Source organism: Achroia grisella, unplaced genomic scaffold (assembly GCF_030625045.1).
Source record: "Achroia grisella isolate CSIRO2021 unplaced genomic scaffold, CSIRO_AGI_Agris_v1 utg515, whole genome shotgun sequence".
NCBI classification, from domain to species: domain Eukaryota; kingdom Metazoa; phylum Arthropoda; class Insecta; order Lepidoptera; family Pyralidae; genus Achroia; species Achroia grisella.
In genome coordinates, this window is record NW_026712908.1 from 3,823,777 (window position 1) to 3,847,465 (window position 23,689).

A 23,689-nucleotide genomic window follows, 5' to 3' on the forward strand; every position below is an offset into this window, starting at 1 on the left:
AAGCTTCGTTGAGTAAACGAATTGTATCAATAAATATACAAGTAAATTGTTTGCAAAAGAGTTATCTCTTCTGGGAACAATTTATTTCATACATATAAATAATGCAATACAATAATATCATTGGAAATAATTCTATTATCTCATGTGTGATTAGATATCTATATATCTAATATCAAATAGAAGAAACGATAAAAGTCTTTCAAGAGTCTTGAAGAAGGTTGCTAACATATATTAAAATAAAGAAAAATATAAAATACTAGCTACTCGCCCCGGATTAGCACGGATGTAGATTATATACATAAACCAGACTCACTTTATCTATTAAAAAAGAAGCTTTAAAATCCGAAGATGATATGGATTATATACTTTTTGGGTATTATATACTTTTTATAATAATAATTATAGATTACTTAATATACATATTACTAATATATGAATGTCATTATCTAATAACAGATAATAGTATATCTCTCTTGTAACTATTACTTTAATATACAATATTAATTGTTCGTTTTATAAAGAAACTAGCTACTCGCCCCGCCTTTGCACGGGTGTACATGTATTATACATATAAACCTTCCTCTTGAATCACTCTATCTATTAAAAAAAACCGCTTCGAAATCCGTTGCGTATTTTTAAAGATTTAAGTGTACGTAGGGACGGAGAACAGCGACAGCGACTTTATTTTATACTATGTAATGATAATGATTTACCATCTAATAAATAATTCTAGGTAAGATTAATTTACAATTAATTTACGACGACGGCCTCGGTGGTCTAGCGGTTTAGCACACTGCTTTGGTCGCGGGTTCGATTCCTCGCACGCTACTTTGTATTCATGAGTATGAATGTTTGTATCGACTGGGTGTTTTCTATGTATGTACATTATGTATATGTATTTACAAAAAAAAGTATGTATGTATTTATATCTAGTACCCATAACATAAGTTCAGCTTAGATTGGGACTTGATGTCGCTGTGTGAATTGTACAAGGTTATTGTTATTATTAATTAATTTACAGGAATTATAAAATAAAACAAACAGATTCAATGTATATATGGCATGTATAACTGTAAATTTAGCTTAGTTATTTACATTGAAAATATTTGTATCACCATAATTCGATCGTGATTTAGGTTTTCCTACTGCTCTGTTATAACTTTGACAAGCTAAATCAGCTATATTCCCTCAGGGCCTTATTAACATAACTCATTCTGTCTGTGTCAATTATAAAATATACGTGGCCTTTAGTTCCTACCACACAGAAAATAAAGCGTAAATATGTAATGTAGAGATTTGAATATAACATAAATAACAACAAATATAACAATATGGCATGGGACAATTGAATTCACTACGATGGACTAAGTAGCTGGAGCACAAGAGCCCCACCAATGTATACAGTTATTGCCAGTAGATACACTATTCCATTACCTAAAAAACAAGTGTAAAGTAGGTTAGCAGCTAGGTGGGGCGACGACATACGTAGGGTAGTAACTGGAAGAGAAGGGCTGAAGATCGTACCCAGTGGTGTGCCTTGGGAGAGGTCTATCTCCAGCAGTGGACTGCTGATGATGATGATGATAATGATGAGGTATGTTAGAAGTAGAAAGTTTTAACAAGTGGTAGTAATAATGAGCCCAAACAGCCTCCTAACCACTATAGTAAATATGTGGGATTGTTGACTCCAAAGGCATTGGACACCACTGCACTGCTGCGGAACCCAGTGCATCTGGATGTGGATATAGATATATGAATTGAGAGACTAATATTGTATGTAAGTTGTTTACTAACATAATACTGATACCTGAAATAAATGAATAGATAAAAATGAATAAAATACTTTATTATATAATTAAAAATTAATACTTTATGCAAATAAAATCTATATTATACGTGTATCATAATGTGAATATTTGTAAAAATTAATTTAATATACATAACATTATTTTATATTCAGTTAGCGTAATTTCGTACACGAACGATTCCTAGTAATGGTACGCAGAAAAGATATTTAATTTCCGCTGCCCAGATAAAGAATATTTATTACCCTGTTTCTGTTGAATATATTCTTCAGATATATTTAAATTTAATAAGTTAATTATATCTCGATAATTTTGTAAATTACTATTGATCCTCTGTGGTCGCTTATTATCTGAGATACGTATTAGTAATATCCATATAGTTAGACTTAAAATATAAATTTATTTACAAACATTCACTATAACATGATACGATAAAAACCAGGTATAGAATTTCGAATGGCCACATCATTCCTAACAAATATCGCGTCGATAACGAGAAAACATCTGTCAGCATCAAGTTTCGCTGTGTGCATGAAATTTCCATTTGTTATTTATCGCTAGCTGAGTCGACATCATAGAGCGGTTTCAATTATGTGGAAAATATATATTCTCTTGATATCAGCTTTCGTATTATCCACATCATCATCTATAGTCAAGTGGTTACCAAATAGAAGTTTCAATTTACCGGTAAATTTTATGTATGGAAAGTTGCCATGTTCAAGACAAACTGTCGTTTTCCCTGACAATATAATTGAATCAGTACGGGTAGAGTCAGAAACATCTGTAAGTGAACTGATATTACCAATAGAAGGAGAAATAGGCTTTGCTGACGGTGTCGTTAATTTCGGTGCAGATCCAAGTGATACTAATTGCACTGATGATAGGAATGTTTATTATTTGGATCATTCGGTTACGAAATGGGCCCAATCCGATATGTGGAGTTCAATGAAATTTAATGATGCAACGCCTGATGCAGAACGAATACCATGTCACGACGATACTGTAGAATTTCCAGAAAATGCACAATTTACAGTTGTTCTTCCGGATGATGATCAAATAGTTAAAGAGATAAGGATTGGTAAAAGTATAACAATAAGTACCTCCGAAGAATTTTCGAATTTTGTGTCGGCGGGGAGAGATCAATCTCAGCAGTTTGTACTAAATACATTTCAAGGGACAGGAGTAAATGTTATGAAAACTTCGTGCAATTCCAGAAGTGGTTGTCCATGCCAAAAATATGGTCTCAATATCGACTGTACTGACAAATTTTGTTCTGTACCAACATGCGCTAATCCGATCCAGCCTATTGGTCACTGTTGCAAAATCTGTGGTGGGTACATAGTGTTTGCAGTTGACAGAAGTTTTGACATGATGTTTTTCAAGGAGTTTGTTTCAAAAATCATACATGATTATGGAAGTGACAAAATCCAGTGGCATATAAGTAGATTACCTCAAGTGCTGAAAAGAGAGGAGTATACAGACGTTATTTCAGACTATGAAGCAGACCTCAGTAGCGATGGCCAAGTTCAAGTTATTGTTGTAGATAAAGGGGAATATACTGGTAATAGTGCTCAAGTAACAAATGACATACAATTTCGAATGAATAGCCGGGATTTGAAGATATCCGCGATAAGTGGAAATCCCATCTCAGAATCAGGACTAAATATAAAAATAGCAGTCTCAATGTTTTTCACTGTTGTGGCTGTTATGGGTGCGTTGTATTTATATTATTATAGAATTCCAGAGCATTGGAGGGTTAATTTGAACCTGAATAGGCCTGGAATGGTTCTGTCTAGATTTCAGAGGAGGACGGAGAGTATAGTATCACTAACTAGGAGAGACTCTGGAACACCAATAGGTTTGAGCGTTAATAGAGGTTTCAGGAACCCTATGTATGATTCTAAAAGAGATCGGGTGCATGTTGCGGAGCCTATAGATACTGTAGAAGAAGAATGATACTATATGGAATGGATATTATATGGAAATATTCAAAACAAAGTCTATTTTTATATTATTAAAAACAAGTAAGTATTAATCATAAGTAATTGATTTACAAGAAGTTTCAAATTGATTTTAATATTTCAAGATCATTTTTGGTAATGTGAAAAATATTAATGTATGGTTTATAAAAATACTTATACTCATAATATTGAAAATTTTAAAACGATTTGTATAATAACAATATTAATCTCATACAGCACCATCTAATTCCAAGCTAAGTACAGTTTGTGTTATGGGTACTGGAAAACTAATATAAATACCGAGTTATTTTTTTAAATAGATACCTATATACATAGAATATGTTCCTTATTGTGTTGTATTTTATATTAAAATACATATCTAACCATCCCCTAACACATTAAAACAATTGTATAAGTTCTAACCTTAATTTTAATATTATAGTTAATTTAATTATGGTTCCTGAATTCCTGCGGAACTTATGTATCAACGTACTTAAAATTTGTATATAACAGATAAATCTACATCACACAAAATATTAACTGTTACTTTTTCTTCATTCACGTGTCAGTTTTTAAAGTTATTGTTCAGAGTTAATATATCTATAATTTATTGTAGTAAATCATTAACTGTGACATGTCTGTTATTTACTACTGTACGGTTACTCCCAATACTATAAATGGGCGGACTTGGGCAATATTTATAACATGTGATGTATGGGTAAATAGTTATGTAAGAAATGCAACTGTAAATTATACGAGTTTATGAATGTCATGAGTTTTAAACCTTCCAGGAAAATGTTGCTCTTTTCAACCCTAATAAAATTTTGATAGCCTATACAAGTCTGTATGTAGTATAAGTCAGGCCGCTATTAATGTGGACTAGAGATTAATATTATATCCATGTTGGTATGCTAATATCACCAAGAGGAAGGAAGGGGATTGTCAGTAATGTGGACTAATAACCCTATTGCTAGAAAAATACGCTACGTGGTTCCCCCTGGAAACAAATCATGACAAATTCATGGTGAATTTACCACAATTAGCAAAGTCTATCATCGTCAGGTCAGTTAGACCATAGTGACAAATTCATTAGAAATTTATCACGATGGTTTCTAGGAGGAACCGTGTGGAGGTCTACCTAACATAGTACATGTTAGGTTGGCCAACTAGTTCGCATTACTAACAATTCCCTTCCCCTCACTCCACAAGTGGTATCACGGGCAACACGTAACAACCTGTTGTCCATAGTGCTGTTCATGTATATAGGCGACTGTTACCAGTTACCATCAAATGGGCTATCAGTTTATTATAACTACGTATAAGAAACCCAACTATTATACTTTTGAATCTATAAATAGATTTCGATAATATTTTATTAATTGCGGAAAAGATGAAACCTTAAACTTAATACTCAAAATGCTGGCGCTTTGTCATTTGCGCTTTGAATGTAGACTCAATCAATAGTATTGGGTTTCTTCAGAAAGCTCAAAGACGAGAACTGTCACGGCGCGTCGTTAATCATCTGACTTTGATGTTCACACGACTGATTGTGGTGACACATTTTGTTCTATTAAACTTTACTTTTTACTTTAGATCTGTTTGTTTTTTAATATTATTTTCGTTTCTTTTATGTGCATAACTTAGCATATTACTCTGTCTTAGGAGGTTGTTATGATTGTATATTTATGTTTCTATAGTACAAAATGAAGTCGTTTCCGCTGTCTATTCGTTTAGATCTTTTAAGATAGGCAACGGATTTTAATGCAGTTTATAGCAATATATAGAGTGATTCAAGAGGAAGGTTTACATGTATAATATATGTACACCTGTGCGAAGCCGGGGCAGGTAGATAGTATTATAATAAAGTTTAATTAATTATGTCAATAAAGTAAGGAACTGGTAACTGAAATACAGCTACGCAATTTGGGATATAAAGATTAACGAACAAATAAATAAGATTATTATAACTTTACATTTATAGGTGATATGTCACCTAATAGTATTTTACACTTTTTCCACGTCTATCACACGATAAATATTTCAAATATCGCAAATTCTATATTTATACTTTTTTTATTTCTCATTCTGCTTCAGCGATTTGTACTGACTTAGCCATAACTTTTTTTATTAATACCGAATTTGTAATAAGAATCACAAATATTAGATAAATATACAGCCTTTACACGTATGTTCTATTATGTACATATCTAAAAGAAAATTTTATTTTCAAATTAAACTTTTTTTTTAATAACAACAAACCGGTATCAAGGAATACAAATGCAGTATCCCATCGCCGACGAGTTCGTAGATAACGCATCATTTATAACCGAGTGCAGAGTACGTGTGGTACCTATGAAACTCGTCACGAACTGGAACAAAGCGCCAACTCACCAATCCCATTGTCGCCCGGGGCCATTGTTTTTATCCGAACGCTGATTTATGTGCGTTTAACCGTGTTACGCCTCCAAATGTCAATGACAACGTCTCATTTGCATGCTACATACATACGTTCATACATTCATAGGTACCTGTAAATAACTAGAGATGACACATTAACTGAGGAAGGTTTACAAAGTGGTCTGCGTGGGTACCTCCGTCTCACATATACACTTCCACCGCCAGCTAGGTTTGCTTTACAAGCTGTGTTCTAATATGTAGAGTGGATTACAGAGTATAGGAGAGAGGACGGGTTACATTAATTTGTGAGATCCGTCCTGTAGGTTTTTTATTACTAAATTTACTTAACGTGACATTGCGGATTAAACTGTTACTCGCAAGCTTATAGGGCTCACTCTTGCGTTAAAGATAAAATGACAATAATGAGGCAGGAAACATTGAGTCTGGGAGTGACTTCTTAGCTGTACGCATAAGGAAAGATGATGCAAATCGGTTGGTCTGAGTTGCAGGGTTGTCCACTGTGGATGGTTGGATCCCCCCTCTACGTTTTGTTGTACGATGGTGGAATGATGCTGGTTCTGTCTTTAGGCCACGGTTACCTCTTTCCATCAAGTGGGCCTTTTGGTGGCTACAAACAGTTCATTGAAGTTACGGTCCTTTTTTAACTAAAGATGTTGGCCGCAACTGGCCTTTATAGCTACACCGATCAACAAGGGGCGTGTGCAGATGGCACTCCAAATCCGCGAAAGAACTTATAGAGCAGCTGAAGGCCAACTTCTGTCTGACGGATATGACTTTAGTCTGAGGGCACCGTTATGTATTCGAACCTCGGCTCAGGCAAGTCGTAAAATCGATCAGGGAAAGGTACCTAGTTGGAAAGGTGCAAGTGCAAGCGTTTAGACGTCTCGCTGTCCATGACAAGTGTATTCGCACAGATTTATAGTGCCGGACGGCGCTTGCTCTAGGCGCCCTAAATCTGACTAGTTGCTTTTGATATATAGTTTAACGCTTGTTTACTCTTAAATTTATTACACAAACTTTAGTTTTATGAATTTGTTAACTTATTGCAATGTTTGTAGACTATTAAATATAGTTTCTTTCTTTTTTATATATTTACGATCACCATTAGGATTTTTTTATTAATTAGGATTTTATTTATTTGATACATGATAGATTATATTGGCCTGGCTGTTTTCTATGTATACATTTCTATGTGTAGTCAGTATGTCAGTTTTCTATGTTAGTGTGTTAATGTTTTTTTTAATTATACAGAAATATTAACTTTCCTTACTTTGTATAAATTTTACTTGTGTTGCGTAATTTTTAACATATTGCAGTGTTTTTAGAGTATTAAATATACAGATATATGATTGTTTATATTGGTCAGGGTATTTTTTATGTATGTTCTGTATATAGTAATAAAAAAATGTATCTAAGTATACCTATCAGTTGTCCAGTAGCCATAACACCTCTGCTTAGCTTGGAACTAGATGGCGCTGTGTGAATAGTCCAGGGGTATTATAATTATTAACTACTAGCTACTCACCCCGGCTTCGCTTGGGTATACATGTATTATATATATATAAACCTTCCTCTAGAATCACTCTATCTATTATAAAAAACCGCTTCAAAATCCGTTGCGTGGTTTTAAATATTTAAGCATACATAGGGACAGACAGCTACAGCGACTTCATTTTATACTATGTAATGATAATTTTATATCGCATGTTTTCCTAAATAAACTACCAATAGAGTACCTACAGAATCTCAATGCAACCTTATCTGAAGTGTAGACTGTCACAAAATAGGCTTTCAATTTAACGCTGTGTTACATCTGGCCGGGGTTGCGGTGCAACTTAAAACTATCCCATTCAATCGAGGGTTGTAATTCGATTACAGCCCGACTCATTTCTCGAGATGTCGTGATTCGAGAATAATTCGAGAACGCATTCGGATTTTGAATTGAATGGAACAGAATAGGGAAGTAAGTGAATTAAGATAGATTATGTTGGGGTGACGGGGTTGTATGGTAGTGATTCTGGTACTTGGGTAGAGTTTAGACTTGGTTTAGAAATATTGATGGGGGACTTGCATTTGATATTATAATAGAAAGAGGAAGAACAATCCCCTGGTGTTTCAGACTTCCATAGGCTACGGTAACCATTTACCATCAGATGGGCTGTATGCTTGTTTGCCACAGTAGGAGTGTAAAAAAACAACGCCAACGCGTGTCCTGGTGTTCACATGTAACCATTTACAGTCAGATGGGTCATTTGCCTGATTGCCACCATTGTATAATAGTATCTAAAGAAAGAAAAACCAAAAAATTACTAGTCGCTATATCTGACTTAATTTGTAATGAGTCAAGACTTTGTTTGTAAATACTTTAAGGTTAAAAAAGCGTACATTATTTGGGATGGCTATGGGCATTCAAGATTTAACGTGAACGTAGATGGATGATAGAAAGGGAGAGGTCAACAAAAAGATTGGTGGATTGTGTGAAAGATGATATGTATAAATGAAGAGTAAATTCAGATACAACTAGTGATAGGGATCAGTGGAAGATGATATACCCAAATAATAGGATAAAGGCAAGGCAATATTGACATACATTATTAGGGAAGAACTGTGTGAAGAGGAGGTGTTTGTGTGATTTTATTATATCTCTACAATAATTGTACTCATATAAAATGGTTTGCTTATCTTGTAAAGAGTTACTGTCAGAAAATATTACCGTTTTATTGTTCCATTTATATGTAGTAAAGAAGAAATTTTGAAATAATTAAAATTACATAATTTTTAAGAATGTCCACTTCCTTTCAAGTATCGCCCAAATCACCTTTATATGGAAATAATTTTTTATGTATACTAAAAAGTATTATTTCTAATAGTCTTACACTCTTGACAGAGTGTTCGTGGCTTTCATGATGGTATCTCTTCATTGTCCTCCTTAGCGACAGAGCTCTTAACAATTTGCCTCTATCTAGTATGGTTTTTGGCTGTACGAGAAAATGGTATAATGGGCAGCTATTTTTATAAGTATATATCGTGTTAGTGATCAACCCCGAGGACGTTTGCTTTCAATTGTTAGGGTTCATATGGATATTTTCGAAAAATCTGATATTTTATATTAAAAGAAGGTAGTTTCATTATTACTCGGTATCGTTAAACTAGTTGCATATAACCCCCATTCATATCTTCTCTGTATAAAAGGGAGGGTTTTTGTAGGCCGCGGCATTCGGTCTTTGAGCACAGGATGTGCTGGTTGTATTTTAATTGCTAAAGTGAATTGTGTTAGATAAATTAATGTTATATACCTAGTTGTTATTTTATTATAATACATACTTTTACTAATACATAGAGTTGATATACCTAACACAATTGAATCTTCGATTCAATTGATCGTCGCTCCATACAGTTTTTGTTCCGGTTAATGTGACCAAAATACTTGAGAATTCGTATTTGCATAGTCGACGATAATCTCTCCTTGATGTTTTTTTTATTATGGATGATAATGGAATGGCGTACCCGCCTGCGCTAACGGTTTACGCTGGACGGGCTCCAGTGGAGGGTGATAAGATGAGTATAATGTCAAGTAAGCCCATCGTGGTAAATTCACCAGGAATTAATTTTTTTATTTATTTATATAACTTTAATGCGAGTACAAAAGTAACGGTACATTTCGCGGACTTAACACCATGCGGTATTTTCTACCAGTCAACCATAGGTAGTACAAAGAAAAAATGTTACCGGTGCAAAAATAATCATAACAAAAAAAATTCAAGGCATAGAAAGTTTATCATGATGGTTTTCGGGGGGAACCAGGTGGAGGTCAACCTGACATGGTACATCAGTCCACCTTACTAACAATCCCGTTTCCCCTGTTTCTTCCTGATGTTGAAACTTTCGTTCGATGAGCAGTCCAAGGCAAACGCAGCATTCGCCGCCAGCACCACATCTCGAAGACAAATAAGATATTACTATATTACATATACTAAGATATACTTATTGTTCACGTTATAAATGACTATAAGGGTGAGAATGCTATCACTCGGTAAATAATTCAATCTCTTGCCATCGAATAAATTATTATAATATGTATCAACATTATTCGCTTCATTCTGACTACAAAGGCCACTAGTGTGTTTAAGAGTAACCATTAGACGTTCATTGTGCCCCGTTTAATAAGGCGAGTGCGCTTTCCACTCGCCTTATAAGGAGCCGTCTCACAAACGAGGTTAATTCACACGGAGCGTAATGACCGTGATGCTGTAAAGAGTTTGGATGTGTTATCCATATAATTATAATACAGGATTTGTAGGAAGAGGCATGCTATAACGAAGGATAGTTATTCATACTAATTTTAGAAAGGAGAAATATTTGTCTGTTTGTTATATTTTCAGGGGTGAAGAAATTTGACATGAAGCGTAGATTGTATTATTAGAATAGACAGAATATTATTTTATATTTAAAAAAAAATCTGTAAGTGTGTGAAATTAAACTTTCATACCTATGACAGTGTTGTTGTCTGTCACAATGTTTATTTGATATTAAAGTTCTGTATACAAAAAATATATAATAAAATTCTTTAGAAAAATACAATATATGAAGTATAAAAGTATATGGCCAGTACGTCAGCAACAGACAGTTTGGCCAGAATAAGACGCGGGTAACAATTAGTTTGAAAGTGTAATTTTTTTAACTAAATTGATCACATGACCGCTCAGTGTAATGAAGATTAAAAAAAATGTTTTCAATTTTCTTCTTTACTTCTATAAGAAATGTGTGCAGTTTCCTAAGCACTATCACTTTTTACTACTACTATATTTGAATTTAAAGCTTAATATGTGACATTTACAGTTGAATCTTGTATAATTTCATACAAAACATATAAAGACAAAGTTAAAAGCATATTTTCATATAGAACATTTTAGGACCATTACGGACGCAAATTAAAAAAAAAATCTTTACATAGTTACTGTAACAAACAAGCATACAGCCCGCCTGATGGTAACATATATGATGATCAGTTGTTGCCATATCCATTGTTCCTTCCTCGCAAGTGTTGATATGTTATCGACGTGTCTCATACACATCGGCTTTTTGTTTGCGGCGACCATTCGGCTTCGTTTTGTAACATCCGGCGCTCTCATACAATTTAGCTGTTTATCGCTTTTCCACTTGCCCAATAGAGCGGCCAACTGGAATGGAATGTAAATACTCTCTCGTTGCATTTTTAATGATACTAGTGGTTGGGCTGTAGTTGAAATTAGATACGAAAATATAAATAAAAAAAAATACTTTTAAATTTTAAGTTCCAACATTACTAAGGCTCTCCTTGTAAATACTATATGTAAAGATTATTATAGACAAGCAAACTGTGGCTAAACTGCTAGAAGTTGTGAGATTACAGAAGTAATAAGGCGACAAACTCATATACAAATAAAAATTAAATACATATATATTGTAAATTCAGACATAATATCCATGGACAACATACAGAAAGTCAACAAAACAATCATACTTATGAATACAAATATGAGCGGTGCGAGGAATCGAATCAGCGATATATACTAGCGGACACCGCGATCTCCGTTCCGCCTCCGAGGTACAAAAGGTTTTGGATGTTTAGTTACGCAATAAACTTCACAAGAAATGATTACCATTTTATCATCACGGACCTTGTTTTTAAAATCGTTTTTTTCGAACAGCTTGTATTATTTTTACTATATTCCATGCAATTTCTTCATATTTTCTCACTTCACATTTCGCAACTTTCCTTGGAGTTTTACAAACATTGGTAAGTAAGTCATATTACGGAGAGATATACTGATATATAAATAATTAACCACTGTGACATTAGGTGTTACTTGCAAACTAAAAATTAGCCAAATCGCTCCAGTCGTTCTCGTGTTTTAGCGAGATTAACAAACGCCATTTCATTTTTATACATAAAGTAGTAAGTTAATTTGCAAAAGATTATTCATTCTATTCAACGAAATCGCTGGAATTTAGCACTTTGCATCTGAAATCACGTGCGGGATCTAGTAAAATCCTGAAGTGGCGATTGCATCAATATCTCCCCATCTATATTCACAAATCTCAAAAGCCGCACCTCCGCTTGGGGGCAATATGAAATCTTTCAACGGTGAGCCAGTATAATGCCGCTTTCATACGATCCCCGCAAACAATCAACGTTTAGTGTAAGCTTTCGCGCCGCGACAGATGTTCGAGAGCTCTCGTGTGGAGGGCACTTGTAGGCTGCGGTCGACTATACTGCACACCACGTACCGTGCTGATTAACTGAGTGGTGCACACTGATTTCGATGTTAAATTCAAAAATTTGTATGTATTTCTATAAAAAATAGGATGTTTAACATCCTATTTTTTATAGAAATACATACAAATTATCGAATTTAACATCGAAATCTTAAATATTCTTTCTATTTTTTTTCTTCTTTTATTCTTCTAAATTTAATACAACACTCTATGTATTAAAAAAAACTGCTACAAAATCCGTAGTTTTAAAGATTTAAGCATACTTAGAGACGGACAGACAGCGACAGTGACTTTGTTTTATACTATGTAATGATGATGATACTTCTGGTGTACATATCTACCATATGTTTAATAAAGATAATGTAAATAACTTCAACTGGAGTCACTCCTTTCACCTCCTTCCACCTACTGGCTGCTACAAAGGAACACAAAAAACGGAATATTAGCCGCTAATAATCGCTAAGCCCTGAACAAAATCCTGATTACACCAATATCCCAATGTCCTAATGTCCAGAACACTACAATACATGCAGCAAAACGTAATAAAGAATGTCGAACTCCTCATTAGAGCGAGAACTTTTACAGTTACACCTCCAGGGTCCTTAATTTATTTTTATTGCACAAGAGTGCCTGCGTTTATTACCACTAAACCTACGGCACCTATCCGAAATTTATTTAGACCGTCTTAACCTCTGCTTTCAGGACTATAAATAAGACGGTTTCAGAATACTTTTGTATTGATGCTATTTCCGAACGCAGAATTGAAGGCAAGTGGAAATGGACAGAACACCTGAATAATAAGGTGTTACCGAAACTCAAACTGAAATCATGTACATAATTAAATAATAATAATAATGATAAATAAAATAAATATAAAAGAATTCTTCAAAATTACTTATTTATTATTAATCTAGTAGAAAATGTAGTCGCTTCCGGTATATGTTCGCTTAGATCTTTCAAAGTACAAAACGCATTTTAATGCACTTTTTAGCAATACATGGAGTGATTCGCGAGAAAGGTTTAAATGTGTAATACATGTACACCCGTGCGAAATCGGGGTGCGTATATAGCTATAGTAATAAATAAATAATCTTGTACTACGAATATATAAAAGTAGCAAATTTAATTATTTTTTTGTAAATATACACAATGCGATATAGAAAAAAGTGGACTATAGGTAGACAAACAGCTACAAAGTAACGTATAGTTACTTCGACTAAATTTGCTATTATAAATTGCCGTACCTGGTTACGTGTACCATAGCATCCCCTTATACCTTACCACGTTTACAATTTCGCTAATTGGTCTCGTATTCCAAGCAATTATGCCATATAACTGTGACCATTAGGTCAGGTTTCATCCGACGGGGCCCGTTATTACCACAATAACCACCCTTTTGAGCCGCAGTCGGTTAACGCTCATGAAGCGCTTATGGCCTCGCTGAGTGTTAATTACACAATTCTCATGTGTTAAGAGTAATTAGAGGCTGTTAGAATAATGATTATTTTGTTTGGATTGTTTTGTAAAATTGTTTTAATGTTCTATTTTTTTAGGCTAGAAGTCTTCGCGGCTTTTTGGTTTGATACTAGACTTCTAGATATTGAAAGTGTATATTATATAGTGAGATCGACGCCAGCAAATACAAAAATTATGTGTTAATGTTAATCTATGACTACGAGTATTACTAAACTCTTCTAACTCGACAGTGATAAAAAAATTGTGTCACTGTGATAGTTGTCTAACTTCTCCGAAACTGCTTAATCGATTTTGATGAAATATTATATGCATATTCGATAGGTCTGAAAATAGGTTGTTATCTACTTCTATACCCTTCAGTGATAAAGGTTACTCACCCCAATTTTTTCATATTATTTTCAATTTCTTTCTTCTTTTTCTTAAAAAGCATTTTGTGCAATCGTCTATGTAACCGACGTGTGACACTGACGAGGCATCAGTGGAGTTTTTTTTCGGACTACTCAAATGCTGCTGGCCTTTACATCTCACGAAGGGAGGCAAGTACAGATGGCATTCCAAATCCGCGGAAGGACTTAGGGAGCGGCTGAAGGCTAACTTTCGCCTGACGGATACGACTTTAGTCTATGGGCACCGATAGGATCAGAAGGAACCAGTGGAGGATAGGATGAGGATGTATTGGGTTGGAAATACACTGTTATGCACTTAGAAGATCCTATACTGATATATGTTTGACATTATAATTGTATACCATATAGAAAGTATAGTGATATCACTAACCACATTTGGGGAACAAAATTAAAGTAAAAACCCATTCGATTGATATGGAGAGAAAGTCTCATTAAAAATTCGGTACATAAGTATTCGTTAGTGTGTATTGAATAACATACATTAAGTGTCCATGAATCAATGGTCGGATTGGACATATCGTATTAGGACTACCGCTGGCTATGTTGCAGCCAGTTTACTAAAGTACACTCCGAAATAACTATTTTAAGACATTATGTTCACAAAAAGATATGGTGTATTAAATTTTAATAGCAAATCATTAATTATATATATATTTAACCACTTGGTTTTAATAAAAAAATTCAAATATATGTAGAATAGCATCATACTGATGTTAAGAAATTGAATAGTAAATTGATATTTTAGATTTGTATATATTTTATATATAAAAATTACGTGTCACGTTGTTTGTCCCCCTCTAAAACTACTGAACCGATTGCAAATTTGAATTGTACGTTGTTTACAATTTGATCCAACTTGCAAGATAACTTACATCTCAATTTGTAGTTGTTAATTTTAAATATAAATAATAATTTTAAAAGTTTATAATATAATAATTATCATCATCATCATCATGCAGTCCCCTTGGGAGGACTGCCACGCCACTGGGTACGATCATCTGTTCTCGTCCAACCTTTATCAGCAACCCTACGTATATCGTTTCCCCACCTAGCTGCAGGGCGTCCTACGCTACGTTTGCCAATTATGAAAGTATGTATATAGTTAATATATATATATATATATTATATTTGTATATATCTTCAAAATTTGTAGAAACAGAACCGGGAGAATAACGCAGAACCGGGTCCTATTGCAGCCTTTAATTAAATATCCTTTAATTGTTTCTTTCGCGTAATTTGGCAGCAATAAATTATATATATTAGCCTAGACAATACGCCAAACACCAATATTCTTGAAACGACCGCAACATAGAGAAAGTTCATCCTTTTACGGTGTGTCGGCGTTCAAGACGTAATTTGTTCCATAACAGGGCGCGGGTAAGAGGATCAAATTATCAATACCGCCGTTTGATTGGATGGCGGGATTATAATCTTCTACCATGTATATTCGTGGCGCTCTATAGGGTTGTCTAACTTAAACTTGTTACCTTACCTTGACAGTACCAGCTCAAAAACCTGGTCAGTTGGCTCAACAATCTTTTACATGGACTTTAACGTTGTTAAAACATTAATGCAATTTGAAGGGCTTCTTTTATAACTCCAAACATATTTTGTTTCATCAAATTGTTATTGCTTGCATTATTATGTATTTTGATACATTATTAATTATTGTAGAAATGATTTTATGTATTAATAATAATGTAATATTATTATTAATATATAATCAATTTTAAGGGCATTTGTTTATAACAGAGAATATAACTAGTGCTGTATGTTACTCTATAACTGTTAGGTTGTATGTGTAACACTATAAAATCTTCACAATTTTCAAAATTCCGTACAAAATTGTTCTCGAAAAATCTCTTACTAGGATTATCTACAATTGACAACCCTATATTCGTGTATCTCATTACACAATGTGAAGATTTAACGGACGCGATGTGTATAATTATAGTACAAATGAGACTCTATTTACGGTAGTGGTTGGAGTAACAATATAATAGTGCAATATAAAAAAATCTGATATCGTAATATATTTCGCATCATGAAAACTCTTTACTATTCCACTATTGGGCATGAGTAGAAAGATCTAGTTTACTGTTAAATTACCACTCTGGCCAGATGGTTTGGCATTGGGTATCAATCGAGATCTAGTTCTCCTGTTAAATTACCACTCTGTCCAGGTTGTTTGGCATTGGGTATCAATCGAGATTTAATTCTCCTCTTAAATTACCACTTTGGCCAGCTGGTTTGGTATTGGTTATCAATCGAGATCTAGTTTTCCTGTTATTTTACCACATTGGCCAGGTGGTTTGGTATTGGGTATCAATCGAGATCTAGTTTTCCTGTTATTTTACCACTTTGGCCAGGTGGTTTGGTATTGGGTATCAATCGAGATCTAGTTTTCCTGTTATTTTACCACTTTGGCCAGATGGTCTGGCATTGGGTATCAATCGAGATCTAGTTCTCCTGTTAAATTACCACTCTGTCCAGGTTGTTTGGCATTGGGTATCAATCGAGATCTAGTTTTCCTGTTAAATTGCCACTTTGGCCAGGTGGTTTGGCATTGGGTATCAATCGAGATCTAGTTTTCCTGTTAAATTGCCACTTTGGCCAGGTGGTTTGGCATTGGGTATCAATCGAGATCTAGTTTTCCTGTTATTTTACCACTTTGGCCAGGTGGTTTGGTATTGGGTATCAATCGAGATCTAGTTTTCCTGTTAAATTGCCACTTTGGCCAGGTGGTTTGGCATTGGGTATCAATCGAGATCTAGTTTTCCTGTTAAATTGCCACTTTGGCCAGGTGATTTGGTATTGGGTATCAATCGAGATCTAGTTTTCCTGTTAAATTGCCACTTTGGCCAGGTGGTTTGTCAAAGGCTTGAAGTACCAGCATATGTCAGCCTAAATATAGGCTGATTATTCATTATCATTAGTTTCGTCTAGATCCATGTAATTGAGCTTATATTCGTCGTATCCAAAAGACACAATATTATTATTACAACTTGAATTGAAAAAAAGTTGAATTTCCAAATGATCAAAAGATACGCCAATGTCAAAAACATTGATACCAGTGTTAGCACTTACATCCTGCAGTCTAAGATATTACGCGCCTTGTAATTTTACTTCTTTTTTATTAAATTACTAGTTATGCCCGCGGTTTCACCTGCATGAAATTTATAGCCAACTAGCTGTACTCGCGACATCGTCCGCGTGGAATTTAACTTTATTTGTCTAAAATAAAAGTAACTTAAGTTACTCCGTATTACATCAGCTACCTGCCAAAAAAAAAGTCAAAATCAGAGATTAGCCGGAACAAACAGACAGACAAAAATGGTAAAAAAAAATATTTTCGTGTATGTACCGTAATTATATTCATATGCATGCAGTAAAAAACGATTATTTAAATTTTACAGACATTATATTTTTATTTATATGTATAGATGTGTTATTCTGATGTATAAGCTATATTACTGTAAAGTTTTAACAAAATCTGTTCAGTAGTTTTTGCGTGAATCAGTAACATCCAGCCATCTATCCATAAATACTCATTAACTTTCACGTTTATAATATTAAGATCATTAGTAATTTGATGGCTACTTAATAATTTATTTCCCAATTAAACATTACTCTTAGCAAAAAGAGCTGGCGGCACCACAGTGTTGATGTTGTACTAAATGGAATAATAAACTTGGCATGACTGTTATTGTTAATTGGTTTTGTTGCAATGGCGTCTTTATAATGATTGATTTCATTATCATTATATGTATTAATACGTGAAGTATAAATGTACATATGGCGAACTTAAAACCTAAGGGCGAAGCAAAAATTTTTTACACCTTATTACGATAATTACGCGGATGGACGAGTATAAATTTTCACACATAGTTTATGGAGTGCAGAATGTTAAAATTTTTTTAAATTATGTATAAAAATACATTAAATCAATAACAAAAACATTACACACTACCATGTGTTTGATAATAAATATTTAATAATGTTCAAACTTATTATTTTTTTATTAAAAATATATATGTAATATGTACGTATTATAACAGTTTTCCATTATACATTGCATTGAATACATATGAAAGTAAATACGATACTTAATATATAATTTATATATCTGTTGCTGAATACTCATAGCATCAGGTTAACCCAGACCGCTATGTGTATGTGTTTACTATTATAGTACAAAACACACAATTCTAATCAAAGTCAAAGACATAATAATTATTATTTCACGGTTATGTCTTACCATTCGACGTCTTATGCATGTTATATTTTTTACAGTCCAAATCGGATAATTACTTCAGTTGGTATGGAACTTAACTGTGTTTCATTTTATGTTATTATTATTATATTTATAATAATAATAATAATAATAATAATAATAATAATCTCAGGACAATTCACACAGCGCCATCTAGTCCCAAGTTAAGCTAACTAAAGCTTGTGTTATGGATACCAGATAACTGATACAAGTACATAGATAATTTTTTTTTTCGTAAATATATACATATTATACATAGAAAACACCCAGACCGATACAAACAATCATACTCATGAATACAAATGTTTGTGCCGTGTGAGGAGTCGAACCCGCGACCATCGGACGTAAAGCGGTGTGCTAGACCGCTAGACCACCGAGGTCGTCAAAAAAATTTTTTAAACAGTTTTATCTTTATACATAGAAATAACAGTTATATCTTTATATGTAGACAACATATACTTGTAAAGATGTATAGATACTTCAATGTGATAATGTGTGGACTGCAAACGATTAATATGCATCGTGGTATCGACTATATCGTTTAACTAACGTACAACTTTCTATTCATTGTTCCCTATTCATGAGTGGTTTAGACGGTGGTTAGGCGAAAGTCTAACAAAAAGTTTCCTTGCAGATCCCGCCTACGTCTGGTCCCTTGGTCCGGCTCTACCGAGCTGACGCAGCGTTTAAACGACTTAATTTTTCTCAGTGAGACGTCGCTAAATTGAATCAGACCACGGATTCGGAACTCGTGCCTAACGTTATTACGGCCTCAATTTCCGAACGGAATCATCGAACTTTTTCGTACTTAATCTATACTAGCAACAAGCTGTTACCGTTCAGAAATTCAATTTATAAACAAGTTAGCATCTTGTTAAAATTCTTCCTATGTAATAAGGCAAGTTGGCTCCTTTGGCAGGCATTTGTTGAATTTAGATCTTTCTCGGGCGGTTTCGAGCCGGCAGCATTCTTGTTAAACTTGCGATGGAATAATCGTGTCGAAATATTGCTTTTCAACTTCGATAATTCGGTTTTTTGTTGCGCATTCCCTTGTATTTTATTTGTTTTGTTTTTAGGGTGAATTATTAAATTAAGGATGTGTTTGATTGTCTATTATGGTTGCATCTATACAACAGCCACTAGAAATTAGGACATATACATATGTGCACAGTCATTGGTAATTTAGCAGTTTACTTACTGCCTTACTTTCATATAATATAATAATAATAATAATAATCTCAGGACAATTCACACAGCGCCATCTAGACCCAAGATAAGCTAGCTAAAGCTTGTGTTATGGGTACTAGACAACTGATACAAATACATAGATATAGATAGCTATCTATAAAATATATGTTCTAAACTAGTTGTTCATTACTAATAACACAAGATCTTAGCTTGAGATTAGATGGCGCTGTGTGAATTGTTTAGGGTTGTTACATAAATATTGTTTAGTAATCGAAAAGAATCTTGAAATCTTAGGGTATCCGCTATATCTTAGAATGGTTGAATCTATCAATCAATTACTTATGCTCCTTGGCTTCAAGATGATGGGGGCGCTCCCCAAACAAGTAAGACCCTACATTGTAATGATAATGTTACTCGAGAGGGTAATGGTAGTTATCGATCAAAGATTTATAAAGGTACTTACATGTTGTTGATGTAAAGAAATTACAGTTAAAAACAAATTATATTATAGATATTTTAATGAAATAGAGAAGGAAAAATGTTTGGACACTTGATATGAATTTATGAAAATTATTATTGAAGGAAAAATATAAGGAAAGAGGGGGAGGGGAAGACACAGTTACACAATGCAAATGAAAGACTAAATTTGAGTCGTGTCGTATCAAGATGTAAAGAGCCTGATGCAAGATCGTGGAAGGTGGCAAGAGCTCCACCAACAAGAGCGTGGCTCTTAAATTATGAATTAACTTTACGTTACGTTATTTTTGAATTGGATCTTCCGTCTAATTCAACCGAAACGGTACGAAATTACGACGTCTATAGCCGAGGTTCGGACCCCTAGCGGTGGCTTCAGATTAAAGTCGTATCTGTCAGGAAAGAGTTGGCCTTCATCCACTCCATAAGCCCTTCTGCGGGTTTGGAGTGCCATCTGCACTCGCCCCTTATTGTCCGGTGAAGTTGTAAAGGCCAGCTGCGGCCAACAGCATTAGAACAGGTTGAAAAAAAATCCATGTGACACGATGATTGTATAAACTACTATGTATTCTTTTTTCAAATTCTTTTCTAACGGTAGAATTTAAAATAGGAATAGGTTCAAAGTTTTTATTCAACCCTTTTGATACTGTGCGGTATAAAAGGAGCATTATTTACCCGGCATCTTCTCCCAAAGCGGGCTAACGACTGCGACCATCTCAACCCGCAAGAACTCTTAATCACTGGTGCACTTCTTTCCCTACAAAGATTAATGACATTTTGATAAATTGCTACCGCAGCGGCAGGGTTAATGGGGTGAATCTGCCTGATAAAGATGCACCTCCGTCATTACACCGCGTAATGAACACGTTGGCATTTTGAAATTAGTTGTATTATATCTGTAACAATAATTAGGAAGCGGACGACGATATTTATCGGGATTTCCTAGATTTTATTTGTCAAGAATAAACAATGCAGTTGAATATTATAGAGAAGGAAGAATTTGACTTTTTATTTGTAGTGGTAGAGTCAAGAAAACATCACTATTCAAAATATGCTTAATTTGGATGTAAATTAATTTTGAATACTATTATTTCTATTCCAATGGATAAATTGATAATCTTTCCTTTCTTAGTTCATACTCTTTCAAAATGGTTTTTGAGATAAAATATTGTAGAAAATACATTCGCCATTTTAGTCGTGTAAAGGATTCAAACAGATAGATAGACGTTCCTTCCCATTTATAATATTATATATTATTAGTATATATAATAGTATACATTGAATTAAATTTATGAAAAACGCAACGGATCTGTATATTAGGTTTTTCAGTTTCTAAATCTGTTTGCGTTATTATTGCAATTAAATGGATTGTGACCAAATGAGGTAGCTTATATTCTTCATAGAAAAAAAATGTAAGCCAAATTTCAAGACGAGTCTCGAGTTTTTGTGTTTACAGTACAAACATACAATTATCAATTTTACTTATAATGATTAATTAATGTTCTACGGGTCTTTGTCAGACGAATTTGTCTATATAAATGTCACAGTTAAATTTAATAAACCACAGTACACCCCTTATAACTTAAATTTCTGTCGTAATTCCCATTCAAACTTCAAACTTCCGCAATACAAATTTACACTTTAATTAAACTCACTTTATAATATTATATTGAAACCCCTAAAACTGACTTTCATTCCCGAAGCCCAATAAAGAGGCTTTATGACATTCTCAACAGCTAACGAAAGTTTGATAAAAGAAATTCCCAGTACTCAGGGACGTAAAATAAAGTTGTTGTGGCGTTGACTGCCCAACCACTGTCATTAGGCGAGCATCGTAATACTTGCAGCGAAATTAAAAACCATAATTTATTTTTATTGCAGCGTTTCCTTTGCCTAAAAAAAGTAAAACTGGAAGGGACCACTTTGATCTCTATTTAATTGCTGAAAAGGGAAGTGGCCGCACCGAGCCTAGATCGGGGTTGCCAACAGTACGAGATTACTAGTGTATGTACGAGATTTTTAGTCTACAGTACGAAGCACAGATAACCATTCTCGTAATATATTGTATGAAATTTTGGTTTACAAAAAATATTATTTTTTTTAGTGCAAACTCAATTTAAGATAAGTCAAACACATATTCATATTCACAAACTGAATGAAATATAAGATAAGTATTAATGTGATCAAGTGAAATGTGTGTGGTTAATTAGTTATCAGTATGACATGAATAAAATATAAAAGTAATTTATGTCTTTGAAGTAATTTTTTTGTACTAGACAACTAATATAAATTCATTTTTTTGTCAATACATACTTAATATAACAGACACACTCAGACCGATGCAAACATTCACTCTCATAAATATAAAACTTCGTACCTTGTGTGGAATCTACCCCGGAACCTTCGGAAGTAAAGCGGTGTGCTAGAACAACGAGAACGTCGAGTTAATATAAAAATATATGTGTACTCATTTTAATCAAGGTCATATATATATATATAGCATGTTATTGTTTGTTTGATTATAATAGTGAATTGGAAATATGGTACTATGGTATCTCAGCTCCGCGGTAAAGATATCCCGACGCATGGTTGCAATGCCGCAATTGCAATTTTGTACAAGGTAACAACTTTAAAGTTGGCAACCCTAATCTAGAGTTTAATTTAATTCCGTAAATCGCTTATGGTATTCATTCAACCCGTTGCTATAATAAATTCTTAACAAAAACTGGGTAAACAAAGCGTTAGCGTTGTACAATAAACGTTATTTGGGTTAGCCATGCTATGTAGACAGGGCCCTTGCTATTATGTTGTGAAAGTTGTTTAAGATTTTCCAAATAAGGCAGGCTCGTTTTAATTTAGATAACGATTAGCTTAGTTTTAAAACGATATCTCGACTTATATCGGGTTTAAGTTCTTATTATTGTACTATACCTATATCGGATGTAACGTTCGATATATAAAAGATATATCATATAGATATAGTAGATGTATAAATGTTACATTTTTTTTAATTTAACATTTTTTTAAATAAATCAGTGTATGTTTTTCTAGTTGACCGCGCAGCTTTGTGTGCTTCACTTACTTGACATTTATCATTATATTTCGCCCAATAAACGTAATAGATTTTTAAATTATAACCTATCTGTTATTCTGATGTGTAAGGTATATTACTACATATAAAGCTTCATTCATTCATTCAGAAGAAAGCTTCATTCAGAGCAACACACAAGTTTCTTACTTATTCTTCTTGTGATGAGACAGCTTTCCGAATATGCGGTAGATTTAAAAAAAATGTTGACTATTCAAAAGTGCTTAAATTAAGTTTATTTGAATAAATGATTTTCTATTCTATTCTATTCTAAATAGTTATTGCGTGAAAAAGTGACAAACATCCATCCATCCATATTCATAAACTTTACAGCACAGTTA

The 23,689-nt window shown here is 33.7% G+C and overlaps 1 protein-coding gene across 1 annotated transcript; it reads left to right on the forward strand.

Annotated features, from left to right (window-relative positions):
- The first annotated feature begins 2,396 nt into the window (after positions 1-2,396).
- LOC131847088 (protein amnionless) lies at positions 2,397-4,541 on the forward strand. Its single transcript, XM_059196546.1, has one exon. The coding sequence runs from the start codon at positions 2,397-2,399 to the stop codon at positions 3,759-3,761; it is 1,365 nt and encodes a 454-aa protein (XP_059052529.1). The 3' UTR covers positions 3,762-4,541.
- The last annotated feature ends 19,148 nt before the right edge of the window (positions 4,542-23,689 follow it).